At 41.4% G+C, this 17,870-nt stretch overlaps 1 protein-coding gene across 8 annotated transcripts in view; it reads right to left on the bottom strand.

The window, feature by feature from the left end:
• Nucleotides 1-17,870, bottom strand: part of AKAP13 (A-kinase anchoring protein 13) — a 139,033-nt gene that overhangs the window by 31,395 nt on the left and 89,768 nt on the right. For 5 of the 8 annotated variants that reach the window (XM_072148544.1, XM_072148543.1, XM_072148539.1 and 2 more), the window contains 9 exons: nucleotides 16,031-16,365; nucleotides 14,385-14,438; nucleotides 13,198-13,260; nucleotides 10,180-10,354; nucleotides 9,460-9,568; nucleotides 7,417-7,536; nucleotides 6,637-6,682; nucleotides 5,419-5,551; nucleotides 1,245-1,413 (listed from right to left, as the gene is read on the bottom strand). In XM_072148544.1, the coding sequence (XP_072004645.1) occupies nucleotides 1,245-1,413; nucleotides 5,419-5,551; nucleotides 6,637-6,682; nucleotides 7,417-7,536; nucleotides 9,460-9,568; nucleotides 10,180-10,354; nucleotides 13,198-13,260; nucleotides 14,385-14,438; nucleotides 16,031-16,365 (1,204 nt within the window). The remainder of the gene's footprint in view (nucleotides 1-1,244; nucleotides 1,414-5,418; nucleotides 5,552-6,636; nucleotides 6,683-7,416; nucleotides 7,537-9,459; nucleotides 9,569-10,179; nucleotides 10,355-13,197; nucleotides 13,261-14,384; nucleotides 14,439-16,030; nucleotides 16,366-17,870) is intronic. The other 3 variants (XM_072148545.1, XM_072148547.1, XM_072148546.1) reach the window with 3 other exon arrangements.

Below are 17,870 nucleotides of genomic sequence, written 5' to 3' on the forward strand. Positions count from 1 at the left end.
TATTAGAAAGTGTATGCCATCCATCTGCTGCTTTCCTTTAATGTCAAATTCATGCGCTTGTTCCCACAAAACAAAGGAAATGTGTCTACATCCTTAAAGGGGTATTCCCATCTGAGCATTAAATTTAATTAAATTCATTTGCCATACGTAAACATTTCTTCAATTGGACGCTAATAAAAAAAAAAATGTTCCTTTGTGAAGAGAATTTGCCATAAATGTAGCCATGTTGTCCCTTAGAAACAAGATGGCTTCCTCGGATACGACCACGTCACACTCTGGCAGCGGTGGCCAGACATGTGCTATAGAGCTCTGCCTGACTACCAGGATTCAGCGATCATTACCACAGGACGGCTTTGGGACATATAGTAACTCCTGTACATTTTATATACAATAACCTTTTGTTTCTTTGTGCACTCAATCCATCAGAGGTGGTCGTATCCGAGAAATCCATCTCGTTTCGAAGGGCCAACATGGCCCGCATACAGCAGTGCGCTGCAGAAGAGGAGGGATAAGCGCTGCTCACCCTTCCCCCCCTCCATAGTGAAGCATGGCAGCGCACTGTCAGGGGAAAATATAGAGAATGCTACATCTTTTTCCAGTGCACGGTACTGTACAGTGGCACACGTGTGTGCGCAACCTACTGTGGTTAGGCGCCATGGGCATCTATGAGGACACATACATATATATATATATATATATATATATATATATATATATATATATATATATATATATATATATATATACACACATACATTCCCACGACTGCTATATTAGGAGCAGTAAAGAGCACAAAGACCTATATTTGGAAAAATGTGACCCTTTTTTTTTTTGCATTACTTTTTGTAAAATGACTGCAGCGGGAGTGAAGCACTTGGAGAGCCCATCCCCCCCCACAGAGCTGATTGACAGATTTTTTTCCTATGCTGTTATGAGAGAGCTATCAATCAATGGTGAGAAGACTATCAAGGACTAAAACGTAAGGACGGCAGCAGGAGACAATCGATGATTTTAGGAAACGCATTAAGTGGACCTCCGGTGGATCCATGTTCATTGTCATTACTTTTTGATGGCAACATTAACCCGATGACAGAATCTCTGTACAAGACATATTCTGCGGTCATGCGCTGCCCAGGTTGAACAATAAGAGGGAAATACCAGCTCATGAGTGCGTTGAGAAACCATTTCCTCAAAAACAAACACTGAAAGACAACGACGAGAGGCATAAACATCTAGCTACTTACCTTGACAAACATAACCAGGTTTTTTGGTGAAAGGTTTGTCGCAGCTCTTGCATGTTGGGGTATCTGTCAGCGATGCCGTGATGAATATATGCCCATTACTTTTGTGCTTCTCTTTGCTTTTTTCATTGGGCTCCTTTTCTTTGTCTTTTGTCTTTTCCTTGTCCTTTTCCTAAGGAAGAGCAAGAAGAAGAGTAAAAAACTATTTTATGTGCCAAAAAATATAAGTTGTACGATGCTACATCAAGCCACAAAGCAAGTTTAGAAACCACTTTACTTTATGTAAGGAGTGTGATTGGCTAATACTAAACATTTAAATGGTAATTAAACTTCATTAAATTTTATAAATGAATAGTGCAGATCATAATAGTATACTTTCTAACATACTTTATTAAAGAAATATTTCCCTGTGTCCTCCTTCTTCCCCTGCCCTTCTTCTCTTGTATAAGCTTTCTGCTCTGTACACGTCTGGCAGCTGATCAGATAAGAAATTGATAATGTCTCTAATGACTTAACATTTAGATGACACAGAGAACCTAAGAGAGTTGACCAATCAAGGGAAATCTTCCTTATGTATGGACATAGTTAATCATTAGCCTCCTTTCCTTATTTAGGTGTACAGAACATAAGATACTCTGCTCACTACAGGAGAAAGACGCAGAAACAAGAGAACCAAGAGCTGCTTTACTTAATGAAGTATATTAAAAAAAAAGTTACTATTACTATATATTAATATATACTATTTTGTTACTCTATATACGGCAGTGAATTCCACCCATACTACTACAGAGGAGCTCCTTTAAAAATGTTTCACTCCCCTAATACCATTCCTGCCACACACACTTGCAATGCTTCTTCTGAACTTTTTAATGAAATAATGGTCTCAGATGTTTGTAGTGTTTTTCAAATTATTTCCCAGTTTTCCTTATCTACCAAAAGCTATAGGTCTTGAAGAAACGCCGATTTTGTTCATTTCGCCCCATATCTACTCTTGGGCAAGCCCAACTTGATGCACTTGTAACACTGAAAAATCACAAGAAAAAAAAAATGCATAAAAGTTGACATTTACTCTATGTGCGTTTCCTTATTACTGCCGTAACCAATTTCATGAGTCATCCAAGGACAGTATGATACAAGTCCTGAAAACAATAGAGAAAAGCTCATCTAATCTAATAACCAAACATCATACAGAATAACAAACCAGCAATGACAATAACAGGCAGAACTAGGCGGCAGCAGCAGAGAAGTCCGCCCTTACCTCTCCATGCCAGGATCCTACATATCTACATATCCTAATCTGCGGCACTTCAATAAATTTACTCCACGGCATCCTGCATCCGGACTAGAGCCCACTTATACAGAAGGTGGGCACTTGTCACAGCGCACAGACATAACATAAGGCTGAAGTATTTTATATGTAATCATCTAGAAGCTGCAGGCAACTCAAAGGAAGGAAGTGAAAAAACCTGACTTCTGCTTTTTAGTAACCCACAACTATGGTAATATTTTCTGCTTTACTTCCCTCCTTATAATTTAAAAAAAATAAAAAAGTGGCAAAGATGTGTGAAATAAAGTTTTTTGGAATGGGAGGAAGCAACACAAGTCACATGGGCTGAAGGCGGGCGCACTGGCCTGGAGACACGATTGCCCAACTCCTTGCCGCACGTATCTATGCCTGCCCCAGAGGAGCATGCCTGTGGGAGATAAAGCTGCGGAACGCAAAAACATTGGGCTTGTTAGGCTAAGTTCACACCTATTCTATTTAATAACAGATGCGTTACGGAAGGTCCTTTAATATCTATGCTGAAGGGAACATGAACAGTTTTTTTCATTTTCGTTACACTATTATAAAGCAGAGATTGGAATGCAATGCCCATAAGAAGGTGCTTCTAATAGCTTATTGTTTGAGACAATCTTTAAATTTATGCAAATGAGCCTCAGGGACTCCTGGCTACATCACAGAAGTCCCACGTGGGACCATTCTCTGGTAATTATTCTCCATTCATTGGGGGTCATTTACTAAGTGCACGATTCGCGGTTTCCCGACGTGTTACCCGAATATTTCCGATCTGCGCCGATTTCCCTGAATTGCCCCGGGATTTTGGCACACGCGATCGGATTGTGGCGCATCAGCGCCAGTGTGCACACGATGGAAATCGGGGGGCGTGGCCGAACGAAAGCCTGACAGATTCGGAGAAACCGCCGCATTTAAAAAAAAAAAAAAGTGTCGCGGGACACGTGCTTACCTTCACCAGGAATAGGATCGTGAACTTCGGCGGACTTCAGCGCAGCAGCGTCACCTGGTGGACGTCAGAGGAACTGCCTTAGTGAATCGCCGGAAGACCCGAATCCACCGCACACAACCCGCCCCTGGATCGCGAATGGACCAGGTAAGTAAATCTTCCCCATTGTTTCTACCCACCAGTCGGAAGCATGAATAATTATCAGTCAATGGAGCCAGAAGGGGCTCATTTGCATAACAAAAAACACATTTTCTAAAAAATTAAGCGAATAGAAGCCATAAGATAAATGTGCTGGGGAGCGCCTCCTGAACCAATAAGATTGCTTGTGAGTAAACAGGGACTGCATTGCATGAATCTGCCCTGCTACATTCATTTTTTGGAGTGAGGAACCCAAATACCTGTCTGATAATTAGGTCTAGGGACTGTAAAATCAGAGCTCGCTCCATGTGAACCACCCGGGCATGCTCAGACACAGCCTTCCACGGCTCATCTGTCACTTCCCGTCATTGTGGATTAATAAAGCTACAGGAAAAAATAAACCTTCAGGCATTTTCTTTTTCTTGTTCCAGTTGTTTTGTGAAAGGATAAACACTGCTGATCTATATTTAATACTGTGCACTCTCTCCCTGTATCCTCCGTCCAGTGGATCCTCTTCTTTCTCCCTTAGCACATCAGACATCACAGAGAAGGACGGATACTTGAGAAAAAGAGAACTGGCTTGGCTTGCATAATTGCCATCTGCGGCTAGATAAAACAAATACAACATGTCCATACTCAACATCCTTCCCTGTTTGTAGAAGTGTGGGAGGCGAGCGATGGAGGACTCTCCATGTAATAATATTAGTGCCACACAATATGTGCTCCAGAAAAATTAACACAGCAAATAAACACCATATTGATAATCTATCATGGCTAACACTTTAAAGGGAACCCGTCATCGCTGTTTGAAAGAAATGAGCATTAGACAGGTTCCCATAGAGCCTTATAGCCCAAGGGCACCCTTTTTTTTAACTAACTTGATCGATGGTCACAAGTGGAGAAAACAGTAATCAGACAGGGAATCCAGCGAATCAGACTGGGCGTGCACTCACGGTTGAGTCTAGCAGCCACCTTCTCAGCATGTCATCAGTTCCTCCTCATTCCACTGCCCCTTTCCGATATGTCACTTGGACGTCTCGCTGAAGCAGCACATAAGCTGCTTGTGCGCATGCACAAGATTGCGGCGAGACAGCCAAGTGACATACCGGAAAGGGGGAGTGGAATAAGGAGGAACTGATGATGTGCTGAGGAGGCGGCTGCTAAGCTCCACCTACCTGGTTACTATTTTCTCCACTTGTGACCATTGATCAAGTTAGTTAAAAAAAAGGGCGCCCTTAGGCCATAATGCTCAATGGGAACCTGTCTAATGCTCATTTCTTTCAAACAGCGGTAACAGGTTCCCTTTAAGTGGACACACAGTTCAGGGAAGTCCATATAGTAGATAGGATGGTGTGTAGGATAGGAGTGCAGTATTTTCTTAATCTCAGTGCCTTTGTACATATGAAAAGGGGGTAACATAGTAATAAAAAACAAGTGCAATCTTGATGTGTCCATCTGGATAAGTATGGTTTGATTGAAACAATAGGTAGGGTTAGAAGCTGCTCATACGACATTGTATAAGCAGCTGTTATGATCAGGTTGGGTTTAAAGTTGTGTTTGGAGGTTTTTATTGTTTAAGGAGTCGCACAATATATAGAATGCATGAAGAAAAAAAAACTAGGAGGTTCTTGTATGAAAAGCAGATAAGAGATGTGTATAGTGTAAAGTCTTATGATACCGGATATTAAATGTAGGGCTACAATCAGACTTGATTCTAACACATGTAACAAAGCCTATATATATTATATATTAGCGTGAATAAGTTACACCTGAGTGCTTATAATGAAGGTACTTACCTTTGTTTTCTTGCCGCTGGACATTTTATTCCTGATGTAGCTAAAGGTACGGCTTACTTTAGTCACCCCTTTGCCTTCTAGGTCCTTCTGAGAGGGACTTGGTGGCAGCTGGGTGCTACATTCCTCGGAAATGCTATGGAATAGGAGTTAAAAATAATTATTTAGAGATTATTACTATTGATGGGAATTTTAATTTGAAACATTACAGGAAGTATTCATGTCTAAATGTATCACAGTAAAAAGTAAAGAAGGTTCTAGAAGAAGAAAAAAAAAATTAAAAACTTAACCTGAACTGCTCAGAAGACTAAAATGCTACAGATACAGTAAACAACATTATCTGGATGGAATCTAACATAAAATCACATCATGTATGACACTAACTTAATTTACTACTTGGTGTTTAAAGGGAACCTGTCACCAGGTTTTACCCCACTAAACTACCAGCCCGGTAGAGATGAAATGTCCTTTCTAGAATTCCATATTTTATGTGAAATCTCCCCCATTTACTAATAAAAAAATCAACCCCAGGGTAAATATGACTCTTCTTATCCATTTTGAGATTAGTCAAGTTTAGCGGTTGCAGGGGGAGTGTCAATTCAGAAACCCCCATCTTTGGTTCTGTAGGACCTACAGAAAAGTTTTCTGTGTCGTGTTGAAGATAAGAATCTATTCTTCCAGATTACACAAGGCTGGTGGTTCTATAAGCTACATAACTGGACATACAGGCAGTAAAAAAAATAGGTGTGAACTGGATCTTTATCAGCAGCTCACATTTCCAACTTTGTGTTAGATGCCTGTATCTCTGGTTCTGCAGCTCACAGAAAAATAATCTGAAATTAAAATGTAGTAGAATAAAGATTCTTATCTTTAATATGACACAAAAAACATGTTTTATATACTATAGAACCAAAGAAGTGACACTCCTTCTGCAACAATTAAACTTGACTCATCTTATGAGGTAATAAGAGTCATACTTGCTTGGCTATGGGATTTTTTTTTTTAACAGAGGGAATTCTGAAACGGACCTTTCATACCTTACTTGAGGGCGCTGGTACTTTAGTGGGGTAAGACTTGGTGATAGACTCCCTTTAAAGGGCAAAAAGCAAAGAGATGTCTAATTGATGGATAAGTGACCAATATTAATGATTTTGTAAAAGAGGACAAAAAATGTACTTAAGAAAGGGCATTAATATAAATACATGATTTACAAACACTTACCTCTGTGCCAAAGAACTGCTACTACTGATGTTTAAGGACCGCGAGCCTGCAAAAGGTGGAAAAATAGTGTGAAAATGTATTTAAATAAATATGGAAAACGTCCAAACATTCTTCTCATATCCCCTACAACCTGATTGCGTGCGCTCTGAAGCGTGTTTCCATTTTATGAGTATCTACCAGTTGTAAGGACTTTGTGTCCTGTCAATAGTTATATTGTGTAGTTAGGAGACGTGCATGCAGATCCCCGCAGAAGCTGGAGAGTATAATAAAAAAAAGAACAAACAAAAAGGCAACAAAAGTCTCCCCTTTGCACTACTTATCCACCAACACCTTGTAGTCTGAGAGATAACATTTCAACAAAAATAAAACGAATAGAAAAAGTTAGAGAAAGAACAACTTAGATAGTATTCCATCTCCCATGTCCCACTCACAAAGGACCTGGGGGTGGAATACAATGTTTTCTCCACACATGACGGAGCTAGTGGCTACCAAAACATATTTGCTCCAAAGCCTTATGGTCCAATAAGTAACCAGTGTGAGGTTGATACCCATAGAAAATTTCAGTTTGGTAGAAAAGAGTAATACTACATCACTACAAATGAATAATATATGGATATAGAAATACAAAGGACCCCACAAGTGCCACAGGAAAACAACACGTGAGCCTACATAAAGAACTGGACAGGACTGAGCCAGCAAAGCACATATATACATATATACCGCGGTGGTGAGAGAGAGCGAAGGAAGACACAGAACACGGCAGCGGAAGCGTTTACTTACTATCTGACTCGTCCTCACTGGACGAAGTGCCAATAGAAAAGACATGTTTAGACTTAGGAATAAGCGGAGAGATGCTGAAGGAGAAGGATATTCGCCTCTTTGGTTGTATCCGAGCCTGGACTGAGAAGTGGGTTAACAGCAGATGTTAGAGCATGCACTAGAAACTAAGCAAGAATAACAAAGCATGGGCGGCAGGAGCAGAGGTGTGGTCCGAGGAATAGGAATATGACAACCTACTTCACTACATGCAGGCAACTCCTCACAGAGATGACAAATTACATCAAATGGTGGGTTGTCTGGGTTTACAGACCCAAAGTGACTTGTTCAGGACCCCAATCTGCAGCTGCAAAGAATATCTGTGCAGGGAAAGGGCAATAAAGGGGGAAAACATCTCTTCTGCAATTTCCATGATATAACAATTCTGTAGCAAGTTGTATTGATTTGTTGTTACAATCAGGGGGTCCTTGCATATACTGACCCATAACAGGCAACAGTACCGGACTATGTAGTGAGATGTCCCATTGACAATTTATTAAGGAACAGTGGAACCGTACAAGGGATGCCTAAAATATATCTTTGCTCCAGAATTTAGATTTTTTGATTACAAAAAAAAAACAAAAAAACTCTCTTCTAACAGAACAGGACTATCCAAATCAGAAACCCTGTTTGAGCTTCCTTCTGACGCACTAATTTTTATTTTCGGTGTTAAAAAAAAAAAACACAAAATGCCACTAAAATGATTCTTCCCCCCCCCCCCCCCACACACACAAAAAGTCCTTTAACAGGGCTCCTACAGGACTGTAAAAATACATTTACATTCCAGGATTGCAGCTGAACTTTAAGTGCTGTGAGATCAATGCATTACAAAATCTGTTCTCTGCTGTAATATCCAACCAGAATCCTGCAGCAGCAATTACTCTTAGGGGAAGGAGTATCACAGCAGTACAGTGAAGAGAGCTCCAAGTCCAGCCACAGTCCTGGAATTGAACTGTAGATTTCACAGCCCTGCTGCTGCCAACACACAGATTAGGTAAGAATCTTCCCGAACAAAAACCTAACGCTGTCTGCAGCTTTGTATGTTCAAAATTGACGACTCCCTTTAAGAAAACTAAATATGAAGAGTGAAATTTTGAACAATAGTAACTCTGTTAGTAAAGAGAACAGAATGTAGCATAAAACAAAATGGTAGAAATGAGAAATTAAACATGGTTGTGATAGACAGACGTGCATTGTAGGTTCAAGAATAGGGGCATACATGTTAGAGGATGGGAAATTGCCAGGCAGAACCTTTACTGATAACCGATTTCTAGGGGGTTGTCTAGTAATATCCGCAAGGCAGCAGCACAGCATTCATCAGTTGTAACTAAAATATCCAGAATGTGTCAGAACCACAGAAGAAAGCAACACACGGCTCAATGAAACGGTAAAAGTGGTCCGGCCCGTTGAAATGTTCTAAAGCATCACATTTTTGATAATTTAAAGTTCATACCAACCACCAATGAGGGCTCATCCACATATATTCTTTATAGGTTCCTCTCTCCAGCGTGGGAGCAGGGACACGGATGACAGAACACACACAGATTTTCTTTTGGGTCCGTTCTAACAAACCTTGCGTTAGTCGTACGGTACCAGACTTGTGCAGAAGCTGGATCTATACACGCTACATGTTTTGATCCAGCTCTATTCCGTCTATGGGCAGGATCAGCACCACCAAAAAAAAAAATCATCCATATGCGGTATAATACTCCAAGCTGGACTGTGTGTGTCATCTTACACCAATCTAAGACTTCACTATAAGATAAATGAATACTCAAGAAGCCTGACAACCCCTTTAAGAAGATCTGTGAATATTGGTTCACGTAGACATCGAACGCATGTCTCTAACATATATCAGTATAGTGTTGAAAAAGATACATTTTAACGTGTGACCGCTTCTCCCTCTCAGCATTAGAGGTTTTTGGCAGCCAGTTATCCCCCATTTACTAAAATATAATACACATAATCTAGAAGTAAAATTCAACATTAAAACAGACAAATGCTCACCCTCTGCCAGCGTGTTGCCAATCGCTGTAAGTGACATAGACTTTGACAACCGAGGAGCACCAAGTGACTCAGAGTAAACCAGATCACGATCTTCAGATCTTTCACAGGCCTGCAGACAATAATAAAGTCAATTATATTATTTTTTTTTACAGAATCAATAAAAAATGTTTTTATAAGAAACCTCTAGATGTGTCTGTTTAGTAGCTACAGCATTGGTATGAAATAATAGCTAATCTTATGTCTTTGAGAGAGTGCCATCTCTGTGACCTCTTCAGTGTTCATACTGCTACATCTGGGTGTTCGTTTTGGCAGTGCCAATACACGCTGCCATAGAAGTACAATAAACACTTAGAAGAGATTTACTAAGATAAAGGTTCCGGAATTCTGGTTACAGAAAATGTGCCAGACTTGTTACCTGTTGTAGACACCATTGAGCAAGGCATCCATGCGTGGGATAGTTGGCACAGACAGGTGTTGGCAAACACAGGTACAGCCGTATCCAACACTGGATAAAGTGGTGCATAGCCTGCCAACCAGGCCAAATCGAAAGCAAAAATTTCTACAATAAGAGTTTCCTAAAACTGTAGCGACTGTTACACCAGCAAGAGCTGGACAACGCAATGGTTGTGGACTTGGTTTAGGAATGAGCACTTTCTAAGCCCATGTACAGATCCACTTAGGTTTCAATGTAGTATTTTGGGGCAAGCGCACATTACATACCACTTGATGGGAAGATCTGCCCGTCCTCTGATCTGGCTCTTGCTCTTCTTCTGTTAGAGAAGTCAAGGAGCCACGATCCTCTCCTTTGTAAGCTCCTCCACTCGACTTTCTTGCCGCAAAGGAGGACTCGTGAGTGCCTGGTGGGTTGTTTTCAGCAAGACCTTCCAGGCTATAACTAAACACACAAAGAATAGATAGATTTAGCTGGCACTCGACGTAACAAGGAAAAAAATAGGCAAGCTAAAACAATGAAGGAACAGTAAACTATGGAAATGCTTTCATCTTATCCTTTATATATGTTGTCATAAAGTACAACCAAAACTGATCATTCTGTGTCCCAGGAGATTATCCAAGCCTCCAGTTCTCCAGCTTTAAGGAAATCTAGCATCAAAATCTAGACTGATATACCAGGGGCACTTACTTGTAGATCCAGGCGCTGTGACTGTGGTAATCTTATATTTGTTATCCATGGTCTTCTTATAATTATGCTAATGAGGCCTGAGGGGCTACCCTCCCCCTTCTGTGACCTGGCTTTGCAGGCTGTTATACTGTCTCACACTCCCTCTGCACTGAGAGTACAACAGGAAGTGTTCTCTGCATAAGTGACGAGGGAGCAGGGGCTAGATAGTGTAACAGGTCTGTAAAGCCAGTTCATAGGGGCTAGGGTAGCCCTTCAGGTGCATTAACATAATTTTAAAAGTGGATATTAAAAGGAATGAGGCCATCGATAACAAATTTAAGAAGATTACCACAGTCACAGTGCTGGATCTATAAGCAAGTGTCTCATATTTGTATCATATTTGTAAAGTGCTACGGAATTTGATGGTGCTATATAAATATTATTATTATTTACGTGATTTTGTTGGTAGATTTCCTTTAATGTTGTGTGTATGACTGTAAGACAACTGGTTTGGGCAGAAGCCTCTTTGATGTTCTCTGTCTGCAGTGGAATAAATGATAATAGAGCCGGGTGAGAGGAGATTAACCTCTGTGTTCTCAGCAGGATATCTGAAAACTACTTGAGTATTGTTAATGCAAAAAACTGAAAAACCGGGTGGGCAACTATGATTCCTATTTAAAAACCCAATTAATTTCTAAGTTTACTGTTCCTTTAAGCAGACACATACAAAATATACTCTTTCAAGACAGGACCCCGTGGAGCTAGGGCTAAACACATGACTGCATGGATCACGCACCGCATGGTAGCCCGATTTCATAGACTGAACACTTATGCCGGGTCTCCAAGCATCAGAGTTCTATTTGAAGCATGGAGCCCCTGCATAACATCGGGACAACAGGGCTGTACTATTATCATCATGGCTGTTCTGTGAGGATGCAGGGACTCTTTGCATCATATAAAACTAGGATGGTTGGATACAGTTCGGTCCGTGAAACCTGTCCATAGTATAGTCCAGTAATTCACAGACCGAAACACGTTTGTGTGTTCAGTCCCAATTCTGCATGATCAAGATCAATAAATATATATGTACAAAATAAATATACTGCCTCCGAGTGGTCAAGAAAGCAACAAACAAGTCACACAAAAAGCTGTACAAAGCAAGGCACTGCAGTATGCTTAATACTTTGTTAATATACACAGCCTGACGTATGAAGCACAAGGACAACAAGAAACAAAACTAAGTTAGCTATAAAGAGCTCTAACCAAACCCCACTTTAAGACTAGAGGCGCAACATGAAGCTCCAGGGATACAACACATGCAAAATCTGTAACAGGGCAACCACCTACCATAGAGTTCACCATACTGAAGGGGGGGCGCTAGCCCTCTGTACACTCCCTACAGCTGCGCCCCTGGTCCTTTTAGGTCTAAAAGTAGTAAATAGGGATATTCCAATTTTGGAGCTTCTTTTTGTTTTCTTATTTATCAATACTGGATCAATTAGCTCTTTAACAAGGGCAATGCTAAGGGAAATCTACCATTAAAATCCATCACGATAAACCAGGGGCACTTATTTATAGATCCAGGCACTGTGACTGTAGTAATCTTATATTTGCTATCCATGGTCTCCTTTCTTCTAAAATCAACTTTTATATTTATGCTAATGATCCAGAAGGGCTATGGTTATGATCTGATGTCTGGAGTTAATATGCAGTCACTGGAAGACATTTGTCACGGTCAGAGCTGTATCACTAGGTTGGGAGGGAAGGGGGATATGTTTTTGTTGTTGTTTAAATGCCTGTCCTACATTTTCAAGTGGACATGAAAGAAAATCTACCATCAAAATCCATCATGATAAACCAGGGACACTTACTCCTAAAACCGTGACTGTGGTAATCTTCATATATTTTTTATCCATGGCCTCCTTCCTTCTAAAACATGCTGTTACACTATGCAGGAGCATTTCCCCCCTCCCACAGTGTGCTGAGGGAAGTGCTTCGAGAGCAGAGGGAGCGGGGGAGTGTAACTGCCTGGGACGCTACAGCACATAGGAGCTCTGGTGACTCCCCCAGAGCCCGTTATGTTCATTAGCATAATTGTCAAAGTTGATTTTAGAAAGAAAGAAGCCATGGATAATGAATATAAAATTACCACAGTTATGGTGCTTGGATCCAGCAGTAAGAGTCCCTTATTTATCATAATGGACTTTGATGGTAGATTTTCTTTCATGTCCGCTTGATAATGTAGGACAGGCATTTAAACAACAACAAAAACTTATCCCCATGTCCCGCTCCCGACCTAGTTATTCCGTGACAAATTTCTATGATTTGGTCCAGGTCACATGTGACTGCAGATTAACTGCAGAAGTGCCATCTGGAACATAACAAGAGAATGAGAACACAGTCAGAGCACAACGCTAAATGGAAATTAGCCCCCTCCCCCAAAGTACAAAAAAAAAACCAAAACATCCAGGCAGACCCCTTTAAAGTTAGGGAGCGATCTGTCGGCTTACTGCTACAACACTACAAGCAAGTAGAAAGCCATAGCTCATGCCCTGGACAACGAGAAAGCAGCGGGCAGCCTAGCAAGTGGCTCTGCTGGAGTATCTGGAATACTATACCTTCTATAGTTAAAGTCACCACCTATAGATGTGAATGGTGCATCTGAGGGACACCAGCTCATACTGAGAGGAGCGACCGTGAAGAAAGGGTGAAACGTGATAGTTAATAGGATATATATGATGTGATTATACAGAAAGAGGGAATAATAAGCAATACACAACCTGGTACTGGTAGAGAGACTGGTAGAGAGATACCCAGTCTCTCCATCCAAGAAATGACAAGAGTATATACAACTACTTGGAGTCAATCCCTGATGGTCTTCTCTGGTGTCCAATGTAACCTCTAAATGTAGGCATACACATTTAGAGGCAGATGTGCTTTGGAAAGTTAAAATGACAATAAGATATAGGCAATAAATAAAGGAGTAGTCCAGGATTAAAACATCATCAGCAACAGCATCACCCCTGCCCATGTATTGTGCTGGTACTGCAGCTCTGCATTACACTACTAGCACCCCCATATAGGGCATAGGGTATGAAATGTCCTTCCTAGAATCCCTTCTTTTATGCGAAATCTCCCCTGATTACACTATAAAAAAATCTCTTCCAAATGCATGATCAGTCATATTTTGAACGAGATTAGTCAAATTTAGAGGTTCAAAATTGTGAAGGAATAAGTATATTATGAAAGGCATAAACTGAGATTTTATTTATTATATTTTATCATTTGTTTTATGAGCTCTGGGTTTTTTTTAAATAATTTTTCTTTTTTAACATATAAAAAAGACATATGAATGTATACTTATTAAAAAAGGGGTTTTCAAATACTTTTGCCTTGATCCATTATTATTAGTATTGCCACTCTAGGTAACAGGTAATCTGAGTTGAGCCTTTCTTACACATTTCAAAAATAGACTCTCCTCTGCTCATTTTCACAAGACTTTGGAGGAGATTTTCTCTTTTTTGGTCGAACAGTTGATATTTTACATTAGAGAGGTAATAATATAATGGACATGCACTACCCCAGGGGCATAGTAACATTTGGTGACAGGTTCCCTTTAATGAATGAGACATCAACACAACCCATGGATAAGGACCGCCTTGTTTTGGAGGAAATAAGTCTCTTTATTTTAATCCTGGACAACCCCTTTAAGTGATTGTAGTGCCAGGCATTGGTTATTTTAGGGGTGGCGATTGTGGAGTTAGTAGATGTGCACACACAAAGAGATGGGTTGTTATTTTGATACCTTCTTCTATGAGTAGCTGGCTTCTTTATAACATCCCCCAGAACTCGCAATGAACTGAAAATGAATCATTGAAATGGATCAGCACTGGTCAGAAGAGAATGGGTGAAATAATGGGAGAGGGGAAGACAGGAGGAGACAGTGAAATAGACACTTGCTGGTTGCCCCCACTATGCACCCTATTATGAATACAGAGATACTCGGACAGTAGTACATCACTGAGCTCCAGAAAATCCGACAAATTTATCCATTCTCTGCCTGTGGTTCATTATCTATAATTGGTTCATGCATAGACTTCAGTAGTATCAGAAGTATTTTATTTACATGAAAAAAAACCACAACCAAAAACTACACATCAAAACACTAAGAAAATACTGGATACATTATACCAAATGACAGATTTATGGGAACATCACTATGCACACATTTTGGTGCCCCATAAATGGGTGATATAGGGGAGGCCAAATGTTTAGTGATCCATGTACTGACATGGGAATCTGTCACGAGAATTTAGATGCAAAAGCCACCTCGTCCCTGTCCACTTGTGCAATACAGGACATAAACTTGCCCGTCTGCAGCCTGTATTGCACACACGGATGTGTGCTTGAGGCCTAGCACAGAATAGGAACTTTTAAGGGAACCTGTCAGAAGATTTTCACTAATAAATCCTAATGACAGGTTCCCACAGCACTATGCTAACTATGGCCTGAAATGTTTTAGCTAAATAATGCATAGGTTCTATTCCCAAGAAAATTAGCAAGAAGAAGCAGCGAGTCACAAGGGGTGTGTGTTATTCAAGCAAGGCATTATGTGTCTCAGCCCATGGCTGCTAGTATGTCCCTCATGCCCCCTTCCTTTGGCAGTGCAGAGGACGACATCTTCTGAAGGGAGGGGGCATGAGGGACATGCTGGGAGACATTAACGGAGGTAGACACTACCCCACGTGAATAGCACGCCGCGCCTTCTGGCAGGATATGTCATAAAGACATGATCAATGTAGGTCCCACCTTTCATCTTTCTCAGGAACGAGGTCTGCTGACCATTCAGCCTGACTGCAAGAAGTGGGGTGTGCGCCATGTATGGGCAGCGACAACAACAGCAGAGACTATACGCTCAGTGCTGCCATAGAGCTGTTTTAAAACTCTTTTTATTTATTTTATAAAGATAACAAGAAAGACACATAAGAAACATCTAACATAAGGCACTGGCTTCAAGCACCTTGGACGCAGCCAGGTGGCCATACAACTGCCAAAGAGTTGAATATTGACTATGCATACATGTTCACCCAGGCTGCAGGATAGTCACAGATCACAGTGGCAAGACCTGCATCTATCATCAATTTATGACATACGTGGTGGATAAATGTCATAAAAAGTCTACTTTATTTAAGCCAAGAGGGGCCCACCTAAGATGGTTTTTCTCTTTACTCATCATTTGTATACAACATTCTAAAATCTCTCTCTGTTTGATGCCCTATCTTCCAGGACATAGAGGGACCTCATTGTGACCCTGTCACTGATGGATTGTGGGACTAAATCCTTATGACAGATAGTAACAGTTTGGATGGTGTCCAAGAAAAGCAAACCTAGACTTCCCCTGCACAGCGATGTGACACAGCTGCTCTGTACCTGGCGGGATGAGGGTCTTACCTCCGGCGGTTGATCTCGGCATTACTGCTTTTATGCTTGCCAGGTTCCCAGCTATGTCTTCTAAAAGGTGACAAAGAGCGGATGGTGCTCCTGGAGCGGATGGCATGTGGAGACACATCTGTAATCCTGTCCATCTCCTCTCCTTCGTTCTCAGATACTCCAGGCTTCTCATTCACTCGCTCCCTCATAGAAGGAGTCAATGGGTTACTGTCCTTTCTCTCAATTAAAGAGCGTGAAATAGAACTATCACTTCCATGAGAAGAGGTCCTTTCTAGGGAACAAGTGTCCTCTGAGCCAAAGCTGGCACGGTTACCCAACAACTGCTCCTCTTGAAGCTTTAATAAAAAAAAAAAAAGTCACCATTAATAACCATTTATGTGTCTGTACACATAATACTTAGTATAAAGCCAAAAACTATTACAACCTATACAAATAAGAAATCACTTAAAAAGGGAACCTATCACTCCTTAAAGGGCTTGTCCGAGTTCTGAGAAAAAACTAAGGTGGCCTGTAGAGGGCTGCTTTAAAAAATAAAGTCCTACTTACCTTACGGTGCCCTCCGGTATCAGCTTCCAGCCGGACCCGACAACCTTCCGGCCCCCATTCACAATGCTGTGAATAGGGACGGGTAGGCGTGCCCGGCCACGGCCGGCCGGAAACAGAGTCCTGCGCTGGTCCGGCGGCCATGTTTGTTTACATAGCGCCTGGACCGGAGCGACAGCAGCGCTGCATACCGGAGCGCACCGGAAGGTAAGTAGGACTTTATTTTTTTAAGCAGCCCTCGCCCAGCCACCTTTAGTTTTTTTCCAGAACTCTCGGACAACCCCTTTAAGACACGTTACAAAAACCCATTACACCTGCATTGCAAAGATGCCTTTGTGTCTGCTCTGAGCATTTTCATTACAATATACCGATAATTGTGTGTTTTAACTTACCTGGCTCCCTGCCAGAATCCTGTGCAGAGTCCCAGGGTTTGCTATGGTTGCATTTAAAGGGAACCCGTCGCCACTATTTTCGCAAATACAGGTAGTGACAGGTTCCTATAGAGCTCTAGTAACTATCTGACACCCTGCTTGTAGCTAAAAAATATGCCCCTGAGATTCCCATATATTCAACTTTATAGTTTTATCTGGTAACTAAGCATGGCTACAGCGAGTCCAGGTGGGCATGGCCTCCTCAGGCTGAATCCAGCAGCTCCTCCCCATCCCTATCTCTGTATGCTGCTGTAATGTCATTTGAACAGGGTGACATCATCGCAGGTCCTATAGCTTTTGTAGCATTAGGAACTGTACACTAAGCATATATGTCATGAAATCACAGCATATTTTATCACATGAAATCACAGCAGGCTGCATGGAGAGGAGTACAAGTCCATGGAGGCTGCTGTGATGGTTTTATGTGGTCAGATATGTACATGGGGTATAGTTTTCATATTAAGTAGCGCAAGGACCTTTGATGATGTCACCCTGGTCACATGACTTTAGGCCACCCCCCCCCCCCCCCCCCCCCATGGACTCGCTCCAAAGCTGCATAGATACCAGGCAAGATTATAACTATGATTTTATGGGGATCTGAGCGGAACAATTTTTAGCTAAAAGCAGGGTGTCAGATAGTTACTAGAGCTCTATAGGAACCTGCCACTACCTGTATTTGTGAAAATAGTGGTGACGGGTTCCCTTTAAAAAAAAAAAAAAAACATGTGTCTGGTCTGTACTGCTCAATCACTCCTCAGCTCTCAGCCCTCACCGAGCCACGGTGAACTGCGTCCCAGGAGGGAGAAGTTGTAAGCGAGCAGAAAGGCGGATCCCCAGAGGTGAGGAGTGATTGAGCAGCAAAAACA

Source organism: Engystomops pustulosus, chromosome 4, assembly GCF_040894005.1.
Source record: "Engystomops pustulosus chromosome 4, aEngPut4.maternal, whole genome shotgun sequence".
Classification (NCBI taxonomy): domain Eukaryota; kingdom Metazoa; phylum Chordata; class Amphibia; order Anura; family Leptodactylidae; genus Engystomops; species Engystomops pustulosus.